Source organism: Electrona antarctica (assembly GCF_951216825.1).
Source record: "Electrona antarctica genome assembly, chromosome: 10".
NCBI classification, from domain to species: Eukaryota; Metazoa; Chordata; class Actinopteri; order Myctophiformes; family Myctophidae; genus Electrona; species Electrona antarctica.
The window spans coordinates 41,152,952-41,171,975 of record NC_136791.1 but is presented as its reverse complement, the minus strand read 5'-3'; the positions used below and the strand labels follow the sequence as shown (position 1 = coordinate 41,171,975).

General features: G+C 42.1%; 2 protein-coding genes across 3 annotated transcripts in view; both read right to left on the bottom strand.

Moving 5' to 3' along the window:
- The window catches only part of ugp2b (UDP-glucose pyrophosphorylase 2b), a 48,735-nt gene extending 40,208 nt beyond the window's left edge, over positions 1 to 8,527 (bottom strand). For both annotated transcript variants that reach the window (XR_013791043.1, XM_079513289.1), the window contains exons 1-3: positions 8,181 to 8,527; positions 5,337 to 5,464; positions 20 to 127 (exon numbers count right to left, since the gene is read on the bottom strand). Coding sequence is in view for 1 of the 2 variants with exons in the window: in XM_079513289.1 (XP_079369415.1) it covers positions 20 to 127; positions 5,337 to 5,464; positions 8,181 to 8,199 (255 nt within the window). In the remaining variant the exon portion in view is untranslated. The remainder of the gene's footprint in view (positions 1 to 19; positions 128 to 5,336; positions 5,465 to 8,180) is intronic.
- A 1,684-nt stretch (positions 8,528 to 10,211) lies between these two features.
- On the bottom strand, positions 10,212 to 18,712 carry mdh1ab (malate dehydrogenase 1Ab, NAD (soluble)). The gene is made up of 9 exons (XM_079513295.1): positions 18,606 to 18,712; positions 17,717 to 17,815; positions 17,142 to 17,238; positions 15,114 to 15,289; positions 13,189 to 13,311; positions 12,916 to 13,092; positions 11,736 to 11,849; positions 11,477 to 11,566; positions 10,212 to 10,728 (listed from the first exon to the last, which is right to left on the bottom strand). Exons 1-9 carry the CDS (start codon positions 18,606 to 18,608, stop codon positions 10,606 to 10,608), a joined length of 1,002 nt encoding a protein of 333 aa, XP_079369421.1. The 5' UTR covers positions 18,609 to 18,712; the 3' UTR covers positions 10,212 to 10,605.
- Positions 18,713 to 19,024: the final 312 nt, after the last annotated feature.

The following is a 19,024-nucleotide window of genomic DNA, read 5'->3' as shown; positions in this document are numbered from 1 at the left end:
ACACTCTCTTTCCACTTACCGAGTCCTCCGGGGGTCGTTGAATCTTGATCCACTCCACAGATGGTCCCTTCACCTGAAGAAACCTGTGGAACAGCTTCTTGAAACCTCCAAAGTCTTTCCTGGACACCTGCAACACAATCATTATGTTTTAGTCCAAATGACTCAAGAGTAAAACAAAAAAACAAAATCAGATTCAGTAAAAAATAATAGAATCTGTTTCAAGATAGTCCAGATAGGTTTGTTATTTGTTTTAACTTTTAATTATTTGGTAGAGATTAAAAATCTACTAAGACGACCTCCTCACAGCAGCGGGACACTTAAAGGGAAACTTCACCCTTTTTGCTAAAAGTATGCTGTATGTTAATGACTTTTAGAAGATTTAGAACACTTTCCTGAGAGTCTTTATGTGTGTTATGTGGTTTTAGATATTTTGGATTTTAGCAGTGAGCCCAGTGTCTCATGGACACTGGGCTCACTAACTTCCTGGACTACATGTTGTCTCAGTAAGCCAGCCCTCCCCCTATCCACAAGGAGGGGCAGTGCACCAAAGCATTATGAGAATTGTAGTCCAGGAAGTAAGTGAGCCCAGTGTCCATGACATCAGAGACACTGGGCTCACTGCTAAAATCTAAAATATCTAAAACCACAAACTACACACAAAGACCCCCAGGAAAGTGTTCTAAATCTTCTAAACGTCATTAACATATATTTTTTGCAAAAAGGGTGAAGTGTCCCTTTAATTCATCGCTGCCATTGATGCTCACAAACATGACCTCCAGACCTCACTGGCCCTCAGGACCATAGACATATAAACGTAGACCATTTCCGGCTCTGGAGCGTATGTGCTCAAGAGGGGCAACATTTTCTCGAGATTCCTTGAGAAGCCCCACGTCACAGAGCGCATGTTCGGGTCTGTAAGTCCTGGAAAAGATGTGCTGTGATTGGCCAGTAATCACATGAGTGGCAGCGTGACGTAACGTGCCTTCCACACTTCCGGCGTACTTCCTCTCCCAGTGTAAATTCTTCCGCCCCTCCTTCAACACACATCGCTCCAACGAACTGCAGTGGCCAATGAGGCATCCCTTTTTTTTATATCTATGCTTACCTCAACTCACTGGCCCTCAGGACAACCCCCACCTTACCTCATCTCACTGGCCCTAAGGACAACCCCCACCTTACCTCATCTCACTGGCCCTAAGGACAACCCCCACCTTACCTCATCTCACTGGCCCATTAAGTGTGGATTTCTGTTTGCCTTTTAGGCTTCGTAATAAAATAAATTGCACATATGGGCCAGATATGACAAGTAACTTAAATATAGGCTACTAGTAAGAATAAGTTACTGACATGTTATACTTAAAAACAAATCACACTTGTGTGAAGTGAGGGGTGCTCTTATCATCATACATCAGCCAATCAAATCATCACAATCCGTGCTACAAAAACACACAAAGCTGTGCATAGGAGGAACTAGCGGCGCTCAAAAAGCGGAAATAGCCAATCTGAATCTATAAGCTTCTTCTTCCTCGTCTTTCTATATCACGTCTTTCTATTGGCACAGGTGCAGCGGCGTTTAGCTCGGCCAGGTCATCTGAGCGTAGCTACATCTCATGATGTCTCATTGTTTGTGGTTCACCGCACACACAGAACATCAGAACATGTTAAGCGTCCTTCGCCGACCCGCAGACGGTTCAGTGTTTTCCAGACAGCCAAAGGTTGGTCATGGCCAGTAGCGAGATATTCATCTACAAGCTTGCATCTGCTATTTCCCCTTCCGTTTTATATTTGAAAATGTATGAACACTTTTCAACATGGAAACGATTGTGACGATTATGTAAAAGATTATTGTTATTATCTCAAATAATTGTGATTAGACGATTATGTAATAATGGTTACAGGCCTACTTCCTTGTGACACAATTCTTCCCCTGAGGCAGAATGACTCATTCCGCCCCACCCACCCCCTATCCCCCCTTTCCCCTGTCCCCCGTCCCCTGTCCCCTGCCTACTACAGTGTGCTCGCAGTAATGGACAAAGTAATGTCCAGTAATGGTAACTGCAGTTAAAAGGACTAACCCGGACAAAGGCACTGGAGCACACGGATCTCCTTTTAAATATTTAAACAGTCTGCATTTTGACACTACTGCATTTTCACAGCTGTGACATGGAGACCAGGTAAATAGCCTCACCCTGACTTCACCTAAAGTGGAGAGGTGAAGGTTCAATTATCAAACAAAATGTCACATGAGACATACATTCAGTTATACACGGTTTTGTGTTCGCCAATACGTATTGTATTTTAATAGATGTTTTGTTTGAACAACGTATACAATGTCACACCTACATATCACAGCTGTTTTGACTCATGAAAGCGCAGCAGCAGTGTCGTGTTTACTGATTCAATATTTAACAACTGTGTGTGCTCCACTGCGGGTCAGTCCTTTTAAGTGAAGTTTCTTTATTAAGTTTATAAAGTGTCTTTATTAGTCTAGTATACATTGTATAATGTTATTTACCTTGCTTTAAGCTGACCTTTATATAATTGCTATTCCATATATTGAGTGACTTGAGTATATCTGTCCCTGAGAGCCCAGGTTGAAAACGCTTTGGAAAGTCTTGTATAATGAAGCCTTGCAGATAATGGCATATCTTACAATAATTAGCTTATAATTTATGCATTTTCATGCATACATTCATGTTCTTCTGCAATGACACAATGGAGCATGTGGAAATGTTGTTCACTGTAACAATGACTGCATTGCAGTGTGTAATACGTACCCTATTAAATGACAAAATTAAACTCATAGACTAAGCAAGATCAGAAAATGCTGAAACAAGCACCAGTACACTTGAAGTGCTATCGAGTTGTACACCTGCTGTGAGGTAACAACATGACAGGGACTAATACCAGTGTGTCTTCCATATGGATCTTGGACTTCCTGTGGCCAGTCTAAGACGTCAGTTATCTAAAAATGTATCTATGACGCATGACTCCATAATTGAGAATGTTTCAGCCTCATCCCAATGACTTCCATTATAAATTGAAGTTAAATATTAAAATAAAATAAAAAGTTTATACTATACTACTATTATACCATTTAAGATAAATATTTCAAAAAAGTATACAAAGATAGATGTATTAATGTGTGTATGCATGTGTGTAGTGTACCTCCTATACTCAACCTCTCAAGCTTGTGTGTTTGTGACCTTTCCATTAATAATCAATTTTCATTAATATCGTTATATTTTTATTTCAGCCAGCGTTGTAAAGCGCTGTAAAGTATTATCATCAAATGAAGTGGAACAGCATGTCATGTGAAACATGATTATCACCAGGATAATATACATTCAGCTTGCTCTATGCTTGGTCCCTGGGGAGGTGGTGTGCCTGTGTGTGTGTGTGTGTGTGTGTGTGTGTGTGTGTGTGTGTGTGTGTGTGTGTGTGTGTGTGTGTGTGTGTGTGTGTGTGTGTGTGTGTGTGTGTGTGTGTGTGTGTGTGTGTGTGTGTGTGTGTGTGTGTGTGTGTGTGTCTGACATGGAGTTGTTTTTTCAACTCCTTGCAACAATTATTCCCAATGGCCATGTTGCAAGGTGTTGCATTGGTGTGGTTTGTTTGTTGCAAGGAGTTGCAGCTGGTGTGGTTTGGGCCTTAGCCTGTGCAAACTAGACACGTTATTTGGCGCAGAGGGATTCATTATGGATTATCATCCATTCAGGCCGGGAACCGCTTTTGGTGTTCTAACCCTTCTGGACGAGAACCCCTTTTTGGGTTCTTGTTGCTATACAGTGTATAGCAACATATCATTTTTGAATAAATATTTGATTTGATATTTTTTCAGAAAACTTAGGTCAGGCTTTAGAATCGGCCTAGAATTTTTAGAATCGGCCTCAGTCCTAAATGGGTAATGTCTGTGAATTAGTCATGGGTTTTGGGCATAACTTAAATTAGATCAGAGCGTCTCATTCCCTTAATTAACTCTTTTATTGCGGCTAGCTGTTAGCATAAATCCCAGTTCCACGTGCCACCATCAGCGTTCACATTAAGAGAAGGAGTTTGCCTGCCCCCCCCCGCGCCACACACACACACTTTGCTATCATTAGCGTAAGCGCACACTGTTTACCTGTCGTCAGAAACGTTTACAATGTCGGGAGCGATGCGGTACAAAGTCACAAATGACATCCGAACTTTGGATGGCAGAAGATCCACCAAGGACAGGTCTCCAAAATACCCACTTATGGAGGTTTGAAAATCCTGCTTTGAATTGAGGTAAACGGAGAAAGGTTTGAACGTCCCATAGCTGGTGGTGACGGAAGCGTTGCATAGCAACCGGACCAATGTTAATACATTCCATCCGTAGGACGTCTGGAAACGTCATAGGGAATCCAATCGAAGCGGCTAGAAAGAATGCCTCGTCTCTCCTAATGCAGGGCTCTCTCCGTGTTTTTTTTTTTTTTTTGGCTTTCACCTTTATTTTTATATATTTGATGGAGGGACAGACAGTAGGCTGACAGGAAATGGGGAGAGAGATGGGGGGGAAGACATGCAGTAAAGTCCGTCGGGATCGGGAGTCGAACCCGCGGCACACTGCCAGACTGGATTACCAGCCATGGATTACCGCTCTCCGTGGTTTTGATCTGATGGATATACTAGCGCTTCATTTTTGCTCCTCATCCGCCTCTCGTTCAAAATATGAACGCTTTTTTGAGCTTCTAGCGATATAATAAAATCGAGACCGGGGGGGGGGGCATGTCTTTCCGTCACCCCAGAGCTCCTATTTTGAAGGAATCCCGGGAATGATTGTGATGATAGCAGATAGGAGGAGACAAACTATTTTCTGCTGATGAAAAGTGAAAGTGCGACCATCTAGCAGTATTAATAATGTGAGGCACATCTGCGATATCTTGACATATTATCAACTTATAAACTTAATAACTCGCTCATTCCAAGTTATTTTCTCCTTTATTTATACCACAAATTAAAGCATGCCAGAGACGATGCGGCTTCTGAGTCCCTCAGAAATGTCATCTACATTGTTAACATGAGTGAATTGTGTTGAATTTGAATGGAATTTGATTGAAATGGTGTACGGCTGCATGCTCAGTGCATTGGAAGCCCCATATTTGATGGTGACCTGTTAGTTACTGTGTTGAGCGCTGCACTGTCAAAATAGTCTTGAAATAGATATCTGTGCCATCACTTTTCAGCCTGATCAGACTTGATCAGCCAAATTGACTTCCAAATTGACTTCCATTATAACATTTGAGATAAATACTTCAAAAAGTATATATATATTTTTTATAGTTGCGTGCGTGCGTCCGTGCCGTGTCTATACATACCTCCCTTTCGGCCCCTGATGTTGTGTCCAGTAGCTTCTCCAGTTCGGCGTCCATAGAGCTCTCCAGCTGTTGCCGCATTACTTCCTGGAACTGAGACATCCCGCCGTTGGCCACGCTTTTACTCAGAGCTGGAGAGGAAACAGAATGGTTGAGCTCCATATTTTTGAATGTCGACTTTCCCTCCTCCTTCCCAGACGCGACACCGTTTTCTGCACCATGAAGGGAGGGACTTTCACCCTATAGTTTTAGACCGCGACGGAGGGATGCCGTCTCAAACGAACTTGAGCCACGAGAGACACCACAGAGCGAGCTAAAGCGAGCGAGTTGCCTTGTCGAACGTGGCAAAGTTCACTTCTCATTCCAGTTGCGACCCGATAGACCCGTTTGTTTGTTTCTGGCAACACCTGTGTGTGTCTTGGGTTGTGGCCCGTTTTGTGTTTATTATGAAATACTTAAAGCAGCAAACCTTGTTTGATCGCATAACAATCGCATAACGATAGCATAACGATTGACGTAAAATAGACACTATGGGCAGTATTATGCGTGTCTTAAGTACCAGGTCTTATTACTTAACTTAAGACCTGGAGGCGTGATCAATGCCACTTGGCTATTCTGAGTGGCCAAACAGCATTGACCATGCCTCCGGGTCTTAAGTTAAGTCATAAGACCTGGTACTTAAGACACGCATAATACTGCCCTATGTCTATTTGCGCAGACACTATGACGTAAAATTCTCCATTCATTGTCAATGGGAATTAAATGTTTGTTTAGGACAAAGTACAGACACCAAAAGCTGGATATAGGAGAGGCTCAAAAAACAATATTACTGAAACCAGAGAAACAGACAGATAGTGAGGGAGGTGCAGGAAACAGGAGGAGGGGAGAGAGACATAGACCGAGAGAGAGTCATTACATAGCTAACTGTGAGTATGGTGCCCTGCTATTTGAACACTTCTGTCTGTTTGGGCTTCTGGTCGCTCAGCAAGCAGGCCGATTTCTAGGAAGAGGGACTTGTCATTAGCCAGCGGCATGGTGAGAGTACCAGAGAAACATACGCGATCAAATCCATGATCCTGGCAGCCAAGTCGAACAAGCGAGTTAGCAGGAACAAATACTTTACCGACACAGTATGCCAAGAGGACAAGAAAGACTCTTGTTAGCCTCCAACAACATGGCTTCATCATAATTAGGGCCTCTGGGAATGGGGGAGATTTTGAGCGAAACTAGCACAAAAGTAATTTAGGTATCATATTAGGCCACTGGTTTTAACAGACAGGATTCCAGGAATAAACGTGTATTAGCTTGCACAACCCTTTAACGTGTTGGCATGAAGTATGGACAGTATTTTCGCCCCTCTCCGTCTGTCCATCTGTGTGCACACACGTGCGTGCGTGCGCGTGTGTCTACGAACAGCAAATTTCCGGCACTGTTGGAACGATGTGCGTGGAACTTGGCTATAAATATTTGCTCAATTGGTTGGGACTTATGTACATATGAATTTTCAAAATGTTTAACTTTACATAGTTGCTGTAGCACCACCATCAGGTCTACATTCTCCACACAATGCCAATTCAGGACATTTGGAATAGGAGTAGGACTGGACCTATGTCATGTGCAATACTTTTTTATTTGTATGGGTGGGAGGGCAGAGTGGAATAAAATAGGAGGATATCAGCAATATCATACACCGTGACTGCAGTATACAGTTAGGTCATAATTGTGGAGCTTTACTTTGCAAAGTAATTGTAGCAGCATACTAGCACATCTGCAATTTTGAAACATTTCATTTCACTTTTACTATCCGTGCTGTAGTCAGGCTGCATCACAGCTATGCAAACATAAGATACGCAAGAGCAGTTAATTGATTACAGCAGGTGTAATTGTTCTGCCTGACAGACCCTTATCTCACCTCTTCTATATTACAGGTATTCATTAACATAGTACGGAATATGGCATACTGTACATGATGAAACAAAACCAAGACATAAACCAGCAGACTTTAACCTCTTCATCCACCTGATACAGTGGTTGATGAGGAAATAAACTTGGGTCCATTAACTTCTCTGTAAAGCCAGTCTGATTGAGATACTTTGTGTACAGATTGTAATGGAATATAACATATTGTAAAATAAACACAACCATAATGTGACATGACATAACACATGTTTCACTGTGTGGTTGTGGCTACTAAGCATCAAAGTATCAAAGTCATAAGGGGGGTTTCTGATGCATAAATCAATTGTGCAATTATGAAAATAACTACCGGTAAGTAAGTACCATGAATAGCCTATACATTTGTTGTTGTCTTAGTGGGAGATGAAATCTTAAACTATACCCAAAGAGCTACACAGGAGGAATCAATGACCCCAGGCTACCACAGTAGTCCTGTGGTATCCTAATTGAACTAGCCTTGGATCAAGACAATCATAGATGTATTTTATAGAGTCTGATTTTTACTTTTGCATCTATATGCAAATGTAAAAAACGATTAAAATTAAATGACATCTATGATAGTCTTGATCAAAGGCTATAATTGAACTATGGATTATAGACCACCATAGAGCCATTGAGCAAGAGAGGAAATTGTCTTGAACCCTAACAAGTAATAAGTGTCATCCTCTACCCATTGAGCTGCACATGACATATGGAATTACTACCCTGCCAGAAGTAATGACATGTCTACAACTTAGAACAAGACCTCTGAATGTTGTAGTACTAGTATATCGGTGAAGGAAGTTATCTCCTAACTATACACGCTATACACACACATCAATGAAACTGAACACTTGTAAGTGAAAGGTCAGTAAGTACACAGTAAGCTTCTACATCCCCAAGATCGCTTACCTTCTACATAAAGTGCCATGTTTCAATTGTTAAGTCGATCCCCCCAAACAGTTGTGTAGATAACTGTAAATCCAACAAGCAATCAACGTTTCATTGAAATCTCCCAGAGGGGTACGAGAACGACATTTAGTTCAGTACATTCCTTAAGAATAGACAACTTTCTTGAGGTAAAATTCCCAGGCGAGACGACCATTCATTCTTCTGAAAACCAGCGCTGCGGTGTTGAGCCCCTATGAATTAAACATCCCTTGGCTGCCTTTGACCACCTTCCCATCCAAGAAAAAACAGGGACACCTTCATCGGATCACGTTCAGCTTCACCTCTGTGTATGGCTGACTGTGAGCCAAATGTTGTCCCTTACATATGCGGCTTTAAACAGATCTGGTCTATGGTTTTTATTGCTTTCGGGGTCTGCCTCTTTTCCAGATAGAGCAATGCACGTGACGTCACCGTTCTTTGCGTGACTCCCAACTTATTCAAGTCCATCTCTTATTAATGCCTCGCCCCCATCACGTCTCAACGTCTTATAACTGTAACCGAGCGGGACCCACAAATCCATTTTGGTTTGCCATAGATAGTGCGCATAACCTCAGTTACACATGGATACATTAAAGATCGCGTCTGACCCGCAACTTTCAGAGCTGCTGGTCAAATGAATGATGCTGGTTACATTACACGATGTTCCCGACGAATAATGATGGATCCAGATATCTGCTGTACTGTACACCTTCTCAAACACGATAGATCAGATCACCGTGCATGTGCAACTGCAAATCGCCGTCAGCAGCATCGTCGCCGTAGATACTGTGTCGATGATTAAGATGTGGTATTCATAATACTATCGATTTTGAGCGATGCATTATGTCCTTAGAATGCCACGCAGATAAGGAGGATGGCGTGTTATGCTATTGAAATGTGCGTGCAAGACGACACTCGTCGCATTTTGCAGTATGGGATGGTGATAGGGGGCAAACGACCAATAAAGAAAGAAACACAACAATAAAAGGACATTTTGTGCATATTCTGTTGTAATGCTGCTGCTCTTACTGTGTGTCGGAGGATGCTGTCGGAAGAAAGTCGTAGAGGGCTGGCCTTGGACCACAGCTAAATGTATTGTGTAGTTTTATTCAATGTTCGCACTTCTATTTTCATTCAGCATTAATCTTTTTAATAATGTAAAGCAGCACATGAGCACAACAATACACGAGACTATAATAGTTTAGGTAAAGATGCATGCATTAAAAAGTCAACACAAACAGGAACGAATTGGGAAGCGTGGGAGTGTTTTTAGCCAATGAGAACGTTGCTTTTTAGAGGTGACGCCTAAAGTTGACCAGAGGACCAATAGAGTTCTGTCACGTCCTCCTGGTCCAACCCCAAAGCTTGGTAGTGGTACACTGGTACTTCCGTACTGGTAAGAAATCAATCATAAAGCATCTTCAAATCGTCGTTGTGTGTAACTACTACTAGGAATACATGCTTTCTACTGCATGAGTAAACGCTACGGCTCTGTGAGGCAATGTAGGGTTGTGCGCACACGCACAAATTGCAGAAAAGACACATGTAGGCCTATGCCTTTATGCGAGAGCTGCCTGCAAATGGCTGTCATGACCATACAAGCTTCCCCCCCACTCCCTGGGCCAGGTCATCATCATTCACTAGTACTATGTTCATAGAAACACTATGGTTCAGTCAGACACAATAACAAACGTGGTTACATAACAACAACTACCCCATATGTTTCTGCAAAAAACCTTGTTGGACTGTGCTGCCCTCATGTGGTGGAATTATTATGTTGCAGCTAATGGCAAATCCAGGTATAAACTAACATGTTATCTCAACTGAAGTAAGTGTGGAAATAAGGGGCGAGTTGGGTGTGATGACCTGGATTTAAATCAGACCTCCGGCATTGTCTCACCTTGGTTTCCCATCTTTACCCTTGTCTAATACATGCAATGCAATACAAGCTGATACATGCAAAAGTGCAAATGACCCCCCCCCCCCCAAAAAAAAAACCAATACGTAATACAGTTGTTATTTAAATTACAGACTTTGCCTTTATTCAACCTTGTAAACATTTAACTTTGACTACAAAAATAACAAGTACATTAACTGATCTTTTATTGTTTATACAATTAACTGTTTCAGTGACTGTAGACATAGTGCATTGACTGTAACAATACTCCAACTTAGTTTAAGAGGGTTGTTTTAGCAGAAAGGGTTTGTTTGAAGATAGTTTGTAACAGATCATTGTGGACTCACACAACCACACTCTTGTGCGCACACACAGTCGCTCGCACACACACACACACACACACACACACACACACACACAAGGAGGAGGGGTGGAGTGTCATAGGCGTGCGTCTGGAGGTTTAGTGGTGTCTAAGTGCTGGATGATGGTGGCACCTGCTACTGGGTCTAGTCACACCCCCAGGAAGGTCACAGCTGTGTCCCTCTCCTCTATTAGCTCTGTGGCTGTGGCCTCCATCTTGCCTCGGGAGAAGTCATTGATGACCAGGCCTTCCACAAACTTCCAGGACTTGTCCTGATAAAAAAAAACAAGACAAAATGTATTCCTTATGGTCATGTTTAATGTACACTCACACAGAAGTGAAAATTGTTAACTTTTCACTTGGTAAATAGTAAATGCACTTCTAGGGTTTCAGATAAACCTGGAGAGTAACCCCAACCCGATTCTAAAGCAAGGTGTTAAGTTACAGCAAGGTATGCTGAAACCCATTGAGAGAGATATATATATATATATATATATATATATATATATATATATATATATATATATATATATATATCCACACACACACACACACAATTTTCTAGTGATGGGAGATTAATCTGCAAACACATCGGTATCGGCCGATTTTAGTTGTTTTTAGATTAATCGCATCGGTTCAATTAATCAATCGGTCCGATTAATCGGTCTGTCTTTACAGATAAAAAAGCCCAAAGTAACAGCTTGAACAGATCTACAAGCTCACAATATTAAATATAAAAGGTCGACATCAGTAATATCGGTTATCGGCCATAACAGCAATTAATTATATCGGATATCGATATCGGCCAAAACATTCCCCCGATCAGGGAACATTGTAATAAAAACATACATTTTCACATACGTAAAATTTTACCCATCCAAACTATCACTGGCCAGTGGCCAAATACAACACCTGGGGAGACACACTTACTACAGTAGTTATCTATCAGCTAAGCTCAAAACAATCCAACAGTAGCATGGTGCTAACATGGCTGTTATAACAGCATTAACTAAGTCCCACCTTGATCTGGACTGGGAATGAATAGATGAGGTCCTCAGGAACTCCATAGCAGTTGCCAGTGGAGTAGACACCCATGGAGATGAACTCGCCCTGAATGTCAAAGAGAAGGGAAAACACTACAGTTGAGTAAAGACACCTCACACCCTGGTACGTGTGTTGAATACTGGGCCATTCTCATGTTAGAAATAGAGAATGTAGACAGTTTCAGGAAATCCAAAGCAATGGAACCTGATTTTCAGCACCATTTTCAGGCGTTTACCTCAGCGGTCCCAGACCAGATGTCCCTCATGTGATCACAGATGGCCTTGGCTGCAGACATGGCGCTGGAGAGCTTCCTTGCCTTAATGACTGCAGCTCCCCTCTGCTGCACTGTCTGGAAGACAGGAAGAGGAGAGTAGGCATATTTTATTTTGGCATAATAAAATGTTTTGTTATGTCGTGCCTTGTCCAATACAGCGATACGTCTATCGTAACAAGTGGCCAGTTTTTTAAGTTGCATTTTGAACTTTTTGGGGACACAGATTTTTACAAATCTCTTTATTAAATTAAATTTTAAGTGGACAGAAAGGGCAACATGTAGTTCAGTATGACATCATAAGTGGTGACAGCAAAGAGTAAATAAAGACTAAAATAAAGTAGTGAAGATAATCTAAAGCAATATGACCAGTGTAACAGTACTCTCTCTGATAAGCACATGTGAAGGACTTCACATGTGAAGGGATAGCCAATTTATTATTATCATTTACTGGCTGATACAGACCAGTTGACCCCATACATAACTTGTCTAGGACTTGTCCAAGGAAGCTTACAGAAGGAACAGACACCGCTGACGTCATGGTACGCACCATGACACTTTCATGGACGCATTCATGGGAGGCAAATCTCACACTGGAAGTTCCATGAATACATGGCAGTGAATGGAGCCGGCTGGACCAGCTCGTGAACAAACATTATTTCTGAACAATTGAGACCTTTTCATATAATCGGTTTAGGAACATAAAAGAACGTTCTGACACAGAAACATACACGTTACGGGGGGGAGAAAAAAAACACAAGAACACCAGAGACAGCGCTTCTTTCACCTGACAAATATTACTATGTAATCATTTTTATATGTATGGTTTCAAACCCTAGTCCATCTACATGGTGGTGGGCAGGAACTTTAGCCCTGATCCACCCAGATGCCCTGAACTATTCCTTTAATGTGTGCGCAAGAGAGAGAGCATGAAACAGTGGATTGCAAAATGCTGTACCCCCTCCAACTGTATATACTTTCCCCATTTTCAACTGTTTTTATTGTATTGTGACACTTGCTTTGGCAATGTAAAAGTATGTTTTCCCATGCCAATAAAGCTCCTTTGAATTGGATTGCTGTAGGAGTGTCAGAGCAGTTCCCTTGCCCATGATAACTAGATAACATGGATCATGTTCCAACTCACAGAAATGAAGTCTCCTTTGAGCCAGGCATCATCTTTGACAGCATCGAAGCAGGCCAGGTCATTGCCGGCCATTTTGACCTTGCAGTGGTGAACATCAGGGTACTGTGTGTTTGAGTGGTTACCCCAGATTATCACGTTCTTCACATGGGTGGCAGGCACGCCACAGCGCATCGCCACCTACAGGACAAAAAGAGGAAAAGCATGCATTTACATTTTAGATCATTTCTTTTGTTAAACGTGATAGCATAAGAAAGTGATGTAGCACAGACAGACCTGGGAGCGAGCCCTGTTGTGGTCCAGACGGGTGAGGCAGGAGAAGTTCTCCTTGGGGATGGAGGGAGCAGACTTTGCTGCAATCAGACAGTTGGTGTTGGCTGGGTTTCCTACAACCAGAACCTACGACACACACACACACAATCTTATAGTAGAAAAGATTTTTCCCTTGTCACGGACACGCGCACGCATGCACACGCATGCACGCACGCACGCACGCACACTTCTAGTAGAAATAATTGTTCCCTTGTGACCATCACCGGAGGAGTTCTGCTCATTGGATGAGTTACATTCCTTCCTAGGAACTTGCTTGACAGACTATCAGATTATCACAATTACAGCCAACACCACCATGAGTCAAAACATTGTTCACGTTGTTTGTGGTGTGAAGAAAAACATCCAGTGGGTTGTTGTTGCTGTGTATGTTGTTTTATTAATACTTGCATTTTATTAGTAGAGCCACATGAAGCTCAAGTGCAAAACCACATTAATGAGGCTGTATACTATGGGTATTTTGGTAATAATATTATTGTCACTTACTCTGGCTGCCAAATGTGTCCACCAGAGGGTGTTAAAACAGCAAAACAAACATGTTCCAGCTCCACACAGCTCAACTATGCACCTCTAGTCTAGGTTGCATCGTTTAGCATGGGTCTCATTCTGTGACAGAAAAGCATCTCATGTCCTCACTTTGTTGATTCATAACCAAATAAACAGTAACAGGAACACAAGGATTGAGCCACAGTAGGTGATAGTAGGCCTTGAGTGGAAAACTTGCCAAATGACAACCTACTTCAACTGTTCGCCAACCTTAATCCGGTCACCAACCTTAACGCATGTTCGCCAACCTTAACCGGTCGTTTTTCGCATGTCGGACCAATGACTGGTCGGAAAAGCGCACAAACCCCAATAAACCGGCCTCTACCAAGCAGACAAGCTCTCCTCCTACCAGTCAAGGTCACTGGAACAGGAATATAGGCAGGGTGGGAGAATTCACAATCGGCAGTGTCCTCTTGTGGATATCATGGTACTACTGACCAGTTCCAACATTACATGAATTATAATAACTGAAAATGTCCAGCTCGGTTGACAGCTCTAGTATCTACTATCCATGTGTGAGATAGTGTCCCACTCGGCACTCGCACACAAACTATCCTGTCAGTAAGACAGCTCCCAACATAATGTACCACATACCAAGGTTAAAGTCAGCATAGAAAGTGAAGACCCGTATTATGTCAGGTTTAATATGTCACCAGTCCTTCCTAGGAAGGCACCATGCCAGGCTTATTATAAGCCTGGCGCAGAGAGTTGTACAACTGCTTAAACCCTGCACACAACGGTACACATTATGTACGGACACGCAGTCTGAATTGACTCCAGTTGTTCCATCACATGGCTAGTCAGCACTCGGCTGACTATAAATTGCAATGGGCCTTTCATGGGATGTGTGCGCATGACAGGAGTTACTGTTCATTTCAACATTTATCCCAGACAATTCTTTTGTCCCCAGGACCTAATATAGACCGTCTAAGGGGCAGACACTACCAGATGTTCCATTGGTGAAGTACAACCATAGAGCGTACACATTCTGGGTTTCCAGAATTCCTTCCGTCATTCTGTCTTCCAGCATATATAACCATATGAACCATAGTGTCCCTATTCTGGGGGCAAAGATTCAGCAAAAATGGCAAGCTATTCTTAGCAAAGATTTGGTCTAGAGGAGTAAAGGAGGGAGCCTAGTCTGACCACTGGTGGGGTTCAAGTTGTTAACAACACCGCGTTGTAACTTTCTACTGGAGAAAGTGTGATCTTGTCTGTGAACTACTTCTCCCCTATCGTGATGCAGATATACCCATGCTGCTTTAAAATTAATGCTGGATTTCGACTGAAGCTTTAGCACGACACAAGCATCCTATGTCGTTTACCTTGACGGTTTTCTTAGCGTACTTCTCCAGCGCTACTCCCTGGCTCTTGAAGATGGCCACATTGGCCTTAAGCAGGTCTTTCCTCTCCATGCCCTCCCTCCTGGGCATGGAACCCACCAAGATGGCAGCATCCAGGTCCTTGAAAGCTACCTCTTCCTGGTCCGTGCAAACGACCTCTGTTGGGAGAAGAGAAGAGGGGATTGCAGTTAAAAAAAATAAAAAAGGCTAAAAATTAGCTGCCATTTTAGCAGTATAAACAAGATGTACATCCAAGTTGTTGATTCAAATGAGACATTTCAAATAAACCCATGGGTGTTAAATTGTATGCATTTACTGTGAAGCACACAGGATTATGCTCTCAACAGTTACAATATAGAAAACTTCATGAGACAACACAACATACTATCGTTTATGGAGGTTTGAAGACTAGATGTGTATAATGTACAATCAGGTTCATAGTCATAGTTTGACAATACGGGTGGATTACTTGGGACAAAGGGGACTAAATGGGAGGGTGGCGGGTCCTGAACCAGATCAACCAAAGGTTGTTGTTTGCTAATATAGTTGGCTGCTGTTCTGACAAATTTTGTCCAAACACTCATTTGCCTTGTTATATTCAACTAGCCTTGTAACCAAATGTTACACCCTAGTTATTCATATTTCTACACAAGCTCTCCATGTATGTTCTGGTCTGACAAAATATTTTTAAACAGCACTTTTAAAATCACTCCTATACTAAATAAATACTGTATATGAATTAAAGTGTTAATTTAACTGCGACTCAAGAGTTAATTTAATGAGTCAGAGTTAAAATAATATTCCAGAATATGCTGTTGTGTTATGGACCTTGTTGAAAATGTCTGTTTTGGCCACGGATCCCATGTGTGAGCAGCAGCAGAGCTACTATATTGTAGGGCTCACCTCAAACATAGAACATTGTCTTTCCCAGCACTGTCAGATAATACAGGGGCCTCTCACAGCCCACCCCAAACAAAGCAAAGGACAAGCACTGTTTCAAAGGAAAAATTCCAGGTCACAATGGAGATGGCACGTCATGGCGCCTCACGAGTCACGACTAGAGCTGTGACACTGATTACCGTAAAGACACACAAAGACTGAGCCGTTATTTGGACATCAAGAGACAGCTCTTTCCATTTACAGTACTGTTTTTTTTATCTGTGAATTTGCCATTTACATAACAACACAAACCAGTGTTTTTCAACCAGTGGTCCAGGGACCACCAGTGGATCACAGCAAAATGATGGAGCTGGTAACCAAATGCACCCTTATAAATCTTTAACTCTTGAGCGTAAAATTAAATGGTTTTAAAATGGAAACCATTTGGTTTAATTTTACGCTCTCAAGAGCATTCTCTACACAATTAGAGAATGTAGAATTAAATAATTGTTATTTTTGAGCAACGTTTTCCTGTTGTATCTCCTAATGGTACCACATCAATACAGCATGGAAAATATTCTAAGTCTTGGGTCTGCTGCCTCTGAGAAAACCCTGGTCACAACCTAAGGCAGAGACATCCGTCAGATATATTTCCGTTTAAAATATACAATATTTTTAACCAATCACAATTCACGGAGAATGTAAAACGATTTGTAAAGCACCAACGTCATGTCCTTGAGCTGTACTTCCGCCAAAATCCCACAACTTCCACCCCAAAAAATGCAGAATAAATAAAGGCTAGAGGAGCGAGTTTGTAACCAAAAAGGTTCCCGGTTTGATTCCCCGGACCGACGGGAAAAATCTGGGTGGCAAAATCACCACTGACCCCTCCCCCAACCTCGCTGAAGTGCCCTTGAGCAAGGCACTGAACCCCCAACGAACCCCAGTGGAGCTATAAGACTGTGGTTGTACTGGTCAGCTCCTGGGTTTTAATGTGTGTCTGTGTAAAGCAATGCGCTCCTGAAAAAGATAATTGGTTCTCAGCGAATCTCCCCTGGGTAAATAAAGGTACACCAGTCCAGGAGGACAGCACCGTTTGCTGAAATGTCACTTGGTCAGCATCGTGGGTACCTCTCAGAAGTGGGAGGGCACAGTCCTGCAGCTCCATGACGACACCCTCCAGAACTGGCAGCATGGGTGTAATGTCCAGCAGGAGCAAAGTGATTGGCTGAAGGACAGAGGGAGCGATGGAAGGGGGTGAATGTTTGAAGACAGATCATGGGGATCAAAAGAACATGCTACACTAAACTGAAATTACCTTTCAAGTTTCAACATATCATGACATGCAGACAGACATGACAAAGGATTATTTCATTTGAGATGACAGAACAGTCTGACTGACAGCCTAAGCCATGGGGGTGACTGGCTGCTTCGACACAGGCCAGATGGATCATGTGGTTTTAAGAGTTGCCCTAAGCACCGGATCCATTTCATTGAATTCAAGGTCAAACCTAAGCCTGACATGAGTCTATGAATTAACCATGCACAGTTTAATCACCTATTGATAACGGGTAGATTCAATCAAAATTACCAGGTCAACTGGATAAATTCTAAGTCATTTTATATGGGGACTGGCAATATCTCCAACGCTGCCATTACACTTCCCTAACGAGATCAGCGTGTGTATACTGTAAGCCCTTCTTTACCTGCTCTTTGCCAAACACATCTCCCTTGGCAATGCTGAACAGCAGTGAATAGGCAATCTGCCCGGCAGCACCGGTCACCAGAACTCTAATAGGATCAGACTGAAAGACAAAAGGGAGTAGAACAGTTAATTAGTAGTACTAACATTCAGGACACATGTGACTAGATGTGGGTCCCCGACCCGTTTTTGGGACACAAGTTGTCCCACATGGGGTAAGGCAAGACAAGTTCAAAAATAGCACACTCTGCATAGCAAGAGTACTGCTTAGAAACTTTCTTCCATTACATAACAGGCTGATGTATTTATAAAGTAACTTGGTATCTTTTCCATTCATTGAAATCCTTTCATCCCACCTCTGCCATTCCAAAAATAAAATAAAATAAAAGTAGTCACACTATCTGGTCTGGAGATGTTACACAGTAAAACCCTCAGTGTCAATTTCGATCCATTTGTGACAGAGTTTATAAATGGAACCAAATAGGTCAATTTGACTAAATTTTGTACACCGAGTTAAGTGTGAAATTACTTAGTTCCGTTTGCAGACAGAGGCATGCAGCTTCACTCATTCATTCACCTGTTGCATTCTAGTTAGCTATAGACAGTGACTACTGCTGCTAGTACTACACTGCTGCTAGAACTACTACTACTTTAAGTTGTTTATCCGATTTTTATACATCATGGCAGCCAGCCAAAGAAACCAACGTGGGAACTAATTTACAAAATGAAGGCTTACACAGGCTTCTTTTATAGAGAGATTCCAGGAACAATCTCCAGAAATCAGCACGGATTTCTTTCTTAGCCCATTTGTGGTGAATGTGTGAGTAGTCACTAGCTACAAAATGCTTTACCAATGAAAACTTAAATGTGAACAATATTTTCGGTAGACTCACCATGTTCGTATGACAGCTCGGGCAGCTCTCCCACTTCTCACGCAACCATATGGGGAAAATCAAGTCACTACTTTATCCCACGTGACTACGTCAAACGTCATTACGTATTGATTGAACGCAGAGGGAGTACTTTGGGAATTGTAGTTTTACGAGTCCTCCCGGTCCGTTACCAAAGATTCGTTCACCTCACCATCTTTGGTTTTAGTATAGTAGGTGAAACAATTTGATTAAGCGAGGTGCTTTAGCATAGTTAAGACAATATAACACCATTTATAGATGTATTTAAAATGGAAACAAAATACAAAAACAAAACAAAGAAAACTTTGTGATCCATATTCCTGATGTTTCCCTGTTTATTATACATTTGTTTCATATGATGTACATTGTACAGTACACACTCCAGTGAAAACAGCAGCAAC

What these genes read in the sequence shown, in the direction of transcription:
- mdh1ab (XM_079513295.1), bottom strand. An exon ending in TCTGGTCTGGGACCGCTGAG is followed by an intron (nt 11,567 to 11,735) that starts GTAAACGCCTGA and finishes TTTGACATTCAG; the next exon opens with GGCGAGTTCATCTCCATGGG. An exon ending in CATTCCCAGTCCAGATCAAG is followed by an intron (nt 10,729 to 11,476) that starts GTGGGACTTAGT and finishes TTTTTTTATCAG; the next exon opens with GACAAGTCCTGGAAGTTTGT.